Source organism: Aulonocara sp. 'chitande type north' Nkhata Bay, linkage group LG10 (genome assembly GCF_057382095.1).
Source record: "Aulonocara sp. 'chitande type north' Nkhata Bay isolate Kocher_YH1m ecotype deep benthic linkage group LG10, A_spYH_male_GT1.1, whole genome shotgun sequence".
NCBI classification, from domain to species: domain Eukaryota; kingdom Metazoa; phylum Chordata; class Actinopteri; order Cichliformes; family Cichlidae; genus Aulonocara; species Aulonocara sp. 'chitande type north' Nkhata Bay.
The window spans coordinates 10320686-10328640 of record NC_141353.1 but is presented as its reverse complement, the minus strand read 5'-3'; the positions used below and the strand labels follow the sequence as shown (position 1 = coordinate 10328640).

At 41.3% G+C, this 7955-nt stretch overlaps 1 protein-coding gene across 1 annotated transcript; it reads left to right on the top strand.

Moving 5' to 3' along the window:
- Positions 1-23: 23 nt before the first annotated feature.
- Positions 24-4802, top strand: rbmx2 (RNA binding motif protein X-linked 2). Its single transcript, XM_086308167.1, has 6 exons — positions 24-276; positions 1110-1225; positions 2238-2289; positions 2362-2491; positions 3806-3989; positions 4077-4802. Exons 1-6 carry the CDS (start codon positions 272-274, stop codon positions 4484-4486), a joined length of 897 nt encoding a protein of 298 aa, XP_086164293.1. The 5' UTR covers positions 24-271; the 3' UTR covers positions 4487-4802.
- The last annotated feature ends 3153 nt before the right edge of the window (positions 4803-7955 follow it).

The window sequence follows — 7955 nt, the reverse complement described above, 5'->3', positions numbered from 1 at the left end:
AGCAGTGCGGGAGGATAATTTAAGTTAAAATATTTAGAAATGTAACCCCATAAATAGCCTTTATAGCTACATCGTCTTTCTATCAATATCAATTAGTGTCACTCACACTAATGACAGTTTAGACATTTAGCCGTGTAAATGTAGCTCGTTTTAAAGACATCCTAACAGCAGGGGGCAGCACTAGCAGAGGCGGAAATTCAAACGGAAGTTGTTTCTGCCTGAGATTAGCCATTTTCAGCACAGCGTTGATGTACAAACCGTATAGTCGATCATGAAGTAAGTAATTATTTTCTTATTAAGCGTTTAATTTAAGTTTTTTTTATCGTTTACTGATCAATAACAACTATTCGGTAATGATTATAGCCATTCGAAAATGACTATTCGCTACCAAAAGCGCCAGCATGAAGATTGTTTGAGTACTTCATGTACAATCTCGTCTCCCAGAATCCATTCAGAAAACCTGAGATTTTATGTTTATTTTCCACCAACTTTTCCCCATAAAATAATCAGACACACTTTCTGCGGTTATTATACAATTACAGGAGCCTTATTTCAATTCGGCATTCAGTAAAATAGCATAAAATGAAGCTTGGACCAGAGTTTGAAGAGGTGATCATCGCCTCCTGTTTTGGCGATAGGCGATTTTCTTTACCGTTGCGGGATGTGTGTTAGCTCACTAAAATAAAAACGAATCAGAGCTTCACAGAGCACAAACACCCGTGTTGCGTTCCTGTCAGTGTGTTCACGGGGCTTTAAATCAGTCATAATCTGAATGGAGTTTGGTCTGTAGAAACAGACGTCATTGCGCTCCACATATCTGGAATCAGTGGTCTTAAAATCAGTTGTTTGTGCCTTATGTTTAGGTTTAAATTACATTTCTTTTATATTTTACTGTTTATGGCTTATGTCTTTTTATATTTTTGCCTTTTTATTATAAACTCATATGATTAAGCTCATGTTTCTTCTCCAAATCCTCAAATTTAGCCTTGCAGAAATAAAACTTAAACGCTGGGTTGTACGAGATGAAAGCAGATGACTGTCACATATTAATTACAGATTATGAACCAGGATTCTGAAAAGGAAACACTTTGTTTTCTCTCTGTTTTCAGTCCTCTAACGAAGGTAAAGCTGATAAACGAGCTGAACGAGCGTGAAGCCAGCCTCGGGGTCAACGAGTCCGTTTCCTGGCACAGCGAGTACAAAGACAGCGCCTGGGTCTTTGTTGGTGAGACTGCGTGACAAACTGAATAATCCACAGATGAGCAGATAATGAAAATAATCATTAGTTTAAAGTTGAGGGGAAAATGTAAACTGGGAGGAAGTAAAGGCTTTTCTTTAGAAGCCACATCCTCACATGACTGAATCATTCACCATCCTTTGCCTCTTGGCTGACAGGTGGTCACCAGTCTGCCAAGGTCCTTGGTCAGTCAGGGATGTCCTGTGCTCCCATTGGTTGTCATTTCTGCTTCAAAGTTTCTGTCTCTGCAGCACAAACTTTTTGACTCTTCCTGATCGGCTTAAGCTCCACGTGTCATGTATTAGTGAGCTTAAGAGGTTTTTCATAGACCGATATTTCATATGTTCCAGATAAATGATCGACGGGTATCAAAAAATGGTCCCTATGGACCAATCAGATCTCTGGAAAATGACTTCACTCAATCTGGAAGATCCATGAGACATCTCAGATCGTGTAGTCTGTGTGGAAAATTCCCACTTAAAATCGAATACAAAAACCCTCAGACCGCCTTAAAATCTGTACTCTGAGTGATTCCAGCGATGGTGAAGCTGCTGTTCAGAGATCTGATTGGTCAGGTGATGGTGAGTTCCTACCAGCTGACCTATAATCTTGAACATCACGTGCTCTGGAGCAGGTTAGCTGTGCGTCATAAGCATAAGTTACTGAGGTGGTAATAATGAACCACTTTTGTAACACCAAAGTGAAGCTAGTTTAAAAACCACAAATGCTGTTTCATAGTCACACCTCTGGAGAAGGGGTTTGATGAAGACTTGGCTTTTTGGAAATATTCCTTTTACATGAAACACTCTGAACCATTACCAACCATGGTATCTTCAGCTTTAATAAAGGTGTTTATACTGGAAACAGCAGTGTTGTTTTGTGTGCATCTGCTGGATGTTTTGTGTTGTTGCAGTGTTTATGTTGCTGACATTAGTGATGAAGTAATGAAAGGTTTTTGGAGAATGAATAAGCAGCGTTTTGGATGTTGTGTTTTCTGCAGGAGGGTTTCCATACGAGCTGACTGAAGGAGACCTGATCTGTGTCTTCTCTCAGTAAGTACCTCATCATTTCTTAACTACACTACTCACAGATGGGGAGCACCAAGATTCACTTTGTCCTGTCAGGTATGGAGAGATCGTCAACATCAACCTCGTGCGTGACAAGAAGACCGGAAAGTCCAAAGGTTTCTGTTTTATCTGCTATGAGGACCAGAGGAGCACCGTGTTGGCTGTCGACAACTTCAACAGCATTAAGGTGAAAGGACACACTCTGCTGCGCTGCTCTGAATCTCGTCTGACTCGTAGCTTGCAGTTTGTTCCTGTTGACACAGAGGTCAGTCATGGAGGTCCACAGAGTCCTGTGTGTCTAATGATACTGTTTGTGTTACACAGGAAAACACTACATCTGCTTTCACTGATATGCAGATGATACCCAGCTGTATTTATCCAGCCACCAGATGACACAAATAAAGTTAAACTACAGTTTAATGATTTAAGAAATGCTGGAGTCATTGTTGACCAGGACGTGTCCTTCAGCGCACATATTAAACAAATATGTAAGACTGCTTTCTTCCATTTGTGCAACATCTCTAAAGTTAGAAACATCCTGTCTCAGAGTGACGCTGAAAAACTAGTTCATGCATTTATTACTTCCAGGCTGGACGACTGTAATTCATTATTATCAGGACGTCCTAGAAACCCGCTGCAAAGCCTGACCTTGTAGCACCATAATCACCCTGTTAGAGCACTTCGCTCTCACACTGACAGAACGACTTTAGATCCTGAAGGTTTTTCGAGGGTATCGGGCACGCGGGGCCTTTTTGTGCTTCATCCCTTTTACTCACTTTACTAGAGTTTTACAGGGAACAGCTGCAGAGATGATGATCCAGGTTTCTTAAGAAATTGTAAAATTTCGGATGTAAAGTTGTGTCATCAGCGTGGTCTGTCCGAACTATGATGAGGAGCAGGTGAACACTAATGTTGTTTTAATGGCCCTGAAGGAGTCGTGGCTACACGATAAGCCACCTGACTCATGTAGATTTAAACGTTCATGTCCTCGAGCTTGTTGTGAGCCGACATCTATCCCACATGGTCACATGACCCAGAATGCAGTTCTTTTTTTCATTTTTTTCCAGCAAATTATCAGAAAACGGAAACATCCAGAGGGTTCGAGCTCCTGTGTTGACAGAAAACCTTTTTCCTGGGAGTGTTTTTACTTTGATTTTTCTATTAAAAGAAGCCAGATCATGATGTCAGACTAGAGAAACAATCATGAACCTCATTTTCCTACATGGATGTGAGGCAGCAGATGACAGACTTATTTAAATACTCATATGAAGGCAGTTAGTAAAGGCCAGTCTCAGCCCTGGCTCAGAGACTGAACGATGAATTTTAATTCCTGTTAATGTTGTTGTCAAGTGTGAGTCTGCAAATATTCAACGTGTGAAGCTGAAGTTAATGTACGTAAACTATCAGCTGTTTGTGACGCGGTGGCTGGTTGTTCGATTGACTTCAGGACTTTAAAGGTTCCAGTGAGAGTTGATCTCTGACTGTTGGTTTGTGCTGTCAGATCAAAGGTCGCACGATTCGCGTTGACCACGTCAAAGACTACCGACCCCCCAAAGACGGCGAGGACATCGACGACGTGACCAAGCATCTGAGGGAGGAGGGCTGCGCTCCCAAAGTCGGCGAGTCTTCCCCCTCCTCTGAGGATGACGAGCAGTACGCCGTACCTGTGAAGAAGCCCAAGAAAGGTGATGTCACATCCTGTCGTGTGAAACCCGCCTGACACAAGATGAGGTGGATTTTTATTTATCTTCATTCTGCGCTCTCTGTTTCAGACAAGAAAGAGAAGAAGAAAAAGAAGAAGGAGAAGAAGAAGGACAGGAAGAGCAGAGCCTCTTCTTCATCACCACCTCCTGTTTCAGTCAGAGTCAAAGAGGAGAAAGAGGACGCCGGGTACGACAAATACAACCAGAGAGGGCCGCCGCCAAAGCCAGGAGGACAACCGAATGGACAGACAGCGAGACACAACGAGAGACTGAGAGGGGAGGAAGAGGAGGAGAGGAGGAGGAGAGACGCAGATCGGCAGAGAGAGGAAGAAAAGAAGAGGGGTCACGAGAGGGAGAATGACAGAAGCAGAGATAATGATAGAAGACGAGAGACGGAAAGAGAAAGAAGAAGAGACGCAGATCGGGACAGAGATGACAGGCGAAGGGAGAGAGACAGAGACGATGACAGGAGGAGGTAGAAGAAGAACATGGGAGACAGACATGTTTAAATCCAAGCTGAAATCAACACAGATGAATATGTTTTAGTCCATTCTTAGATATTCATTTGATATTTCGTTCATGTCAGCCTTTTATGCATTATTCCTAAATGAAAATACTTCTGGCTCCTGTGTGAGCTCTGAAACATTCAGCCCAGCACTGGTGTCACTGCTGGCTCATCGCACCACAGCGAGTCTGAAGTTCAGCTTCTGTTTAAACTTTACGTGAAAAGCTTGAAGTCCACACGTCTGTCTGACAAAACGTTGATGTTTGTTTTACAATAAATCAATATTTCTAGTTTTGGCATGAACTCATTTTAAGCCCGTCCTGGTGACATCACGATGATGCCTCAGTTTGTTTACATTTGGAAAGAGTCGCATAAATGAAAAAGACTTCTGTGATTTTGTGCTTTGCTCAGAAAAATAATTTCAATGGCAGATTTAAACATTTGTGTAAATGCGGAAAATAACATCAACAGTACATTTAATCTATTAGATCGATTAGTTTATTGATGCAGCACCAACAGTCACCTCAAAGCACATATTTTAATGTAGAGATACTACAGTAATGAGGTCTACTCTGGAGCCTGTTCTGGCATTTGTGCCATAGAAACTGAACATCATTTAATAATAATCCCTGAAGCCCTCATTTATTTCTTAATAACATTAAAATCTACAATAATGGATTCCACAGCAGTGGGTAACATACGTCATCACAGCAGACGACTTTCTGAAAGTGCTGTCACTAAGTTAAAGGATTTCTTGTAGCTGTGTACCACCACAGCTCAGAGCAGCTACCTGAACTCGCAAAGAGATTGATCATGTTAATAATTTTACACCTTCTGTGCAAGGACTCTGGATACTGGGTCCTCTGAAAACAAATGCCTCAGATCACAAGTACGTGAGTCCCTGGTAGAACTTGCTCTTCAACAAAACGGGCCTCTGTAAAGCTCAAATATCTTGATGTTCTTTTCATCAGTGATTGATGAAAAGAACATCAGGTTCGTCTCCAGGCTGACAAAAATGCTGTTGAGCCAACTATTCCTTTAACATAAACTAGTAAAATAACATTTTAACCATTAGAGAAAATACCAAATCCAATGCCACTGATATTACAATACTTTCATAACAGTTGATCTTTCTGAGTTAACTTCAATAATTACTTCCTCCAAACCATCAATGTGTCTTTTAGACCCCATTCCTACAAAACTGCTCAAAGAAGTCCTGCCATTAATTAATGCTTCGATCTTAAATATGATCAACCTATCTCTAATGATCGGCTATGTACCACAGGCCTTCAAGCTGGCTGTAGTTAAACCTTTACTCAAAAAGCATCTCTAGACCCAGCAGTCTTAGCTAATTACAGGCCAATCTCCAACCTTCCTTTATATCAAACATCCTTGAAAGAGTAGTTGTCAAACAGCTAACAGATCATCTGCAGAGGTTTATTTGAAGAGTTTCAGTCAGGTTTCAGAGCTCATCACAGCACAGAAACAGCTTTAGTGAAGGTTACAAATGATCTTCTTATGGCCTCTGACAGTGGACTCATCTCTGTGCTTGTCCTGCTAGACCTCAGTGCAGCGTTCGATACTGTCGACCATAATATCCTATTAGAGTGATTAGAACATGCTGTAGGTATTACAGGTACTGCGCTGCAGTGGTTTGTATCATATCTATCTAATAGACTCCAGTTTGTGCATGTAAATGGAGAGTCCTCTTCACACACTGAGGTTAATTATGGAGTTCCACAGGGTTCAGTGCTAGGACCAATTCTCTTTACATTATACATGCTTCCCTTAGGCAGCATCATTAGAAGACATAGCATACATTTACACTGCTATGCCGATGACACCCAGCTCTATCTGTCCATGAAGCCAGATAACACACACCAATGAGTTAAACTGCAGGAATGTCTTAAAGACATAAAGACCTGGATGGCCGCTAACTTTCTGCTTCTTAATTCAGATCAAACTGAGGTTATTGTACTCGGCCCTGAAAAGCTTAGAAATATGGTATCTAAGCAGATTCTTACTCTGGATGGCATTACCTTGGCCTCCAGTAACACTGTGAGGAACCTTGGAGTCATTTTTGACCAGGACATGTCCTTCAACGCACATATTAAACAAATATGTAAGACTGCTTTCTTCCATTTGTGCAACATCTCTAAAGTTAGAAATATCCTGTCTCAGAGTGACGCTGAAAAACTAGTTCATGCATTTATTACTTCCAGGCTGGACGACTGTGATTCATGGGGATTCAGTTTTCAGGCCCCTCTTCTGTGGAACCAGCTTCCAGTTTGGATTCAGGAGACAGACACTATCTCTACTTTCAAGATTAGGCTTCAAACTTTCCTTTTTGCTAAAGCATATAGTTAGGGCTGGACCAGGTGACCCTGAATCCTCCCTTAGTTATGCTGCAATAGACGTAGGCTGCCGGGGATTCCCATGATGCACTGAGTTTTTCCTTTCCAGTCACCTTTCTCGCTCACTGTGTTAATAGATCTCTCTGCATTGAATCATCCATCCGTACTTGGAAGGATGGATGATAACATGACTTAAACTTTTTATTAATCTCTGGCTGTTTGTCCTGTCGTCCTCCCCTCGCCCCCAGCAGATGGCCCCGCCCCTCCCTGAGCCTGGTTCTGCTGGAGATTCCTGTTAAAAGGGAGTTTTTCTTTCCCACTGTTGCCAAGTGTTTGCTAATATCAGGGTCGTCTGATTTTGGGGGTTTTCTCCTTATTATTGTAGACTCCTCACCTTACAATACAAAGCACCTTGAAGAAACTGCTGCTGTAAGCTAAACTGAGTTAAGGTGCCTGTTGAAGACTCCGTCAGATTCTAATAAGCTCAGCTGTCAGTTGAGCTTCAGTCCTCAGAATTGTTGCCATGACAACATCTCCACTTCCTGTCACTCTGGAGCAAATAAATTTGTGAAATTTGGATTGTGACCCAGTCCTTCCAAATTCAAGATCGTATCTTTTATCAAAATAGTTTTTGAACTGCGAGTTTTTGCACAAAAGTTTCTTTTTCTGTTACTGTGTCATAAATATGGTCACAGGATGGATTCAGAGAGAACTTGAACCTGCTCCTGAGGGAACGTCCTCAAACTACAGTGTCTTTCTGGCACTTAGCAGGTACCTAAAAAAAATTAAAAAAATAAAACAAAAAAAAGCCTAAACTTTGAGCAAAAGCAGCAAAAAATGTGAAAAAGATGAAAACAACTTTAATATTTAGTGTCCTGGTATTTTCTTAAAGACTAAATCGTGTCTCTAGCTGAAAGTACACAGCATCAGCCTAAGTTCAAAGTGAAGCCAGTTTAATACGTACACCACCCTCTTTTCCAAATATGGTAAAAAATTTGATGCTCATTTTTTTACTGATGGTTTCGAACTGAAATGTTAAAATATTTTGGTGTACTCCAAACGATGAGGAGAAGTTCAGTTTATTAATGG

Bases quoted from the DNA above. Each gene is read 5' to 3' on its own strand.
- rbmx2 (XM_086308167.1), top strand. The intron at 1,226-2,237 runs GTGAGACTGCGT...TGTTTTCTGCAG, and splicing joins CAGCGCCTGGGTCTTTGTTG to GAGGGTTTCCATACGAGCTG. The intron at 2,492-3,805 runs GTGAAAGGACAC...TTGTGCTGTCAG, and splicing joins ACAACTTCAACAGCATTAAG to ATCAAAGGTCGCACGATTCG.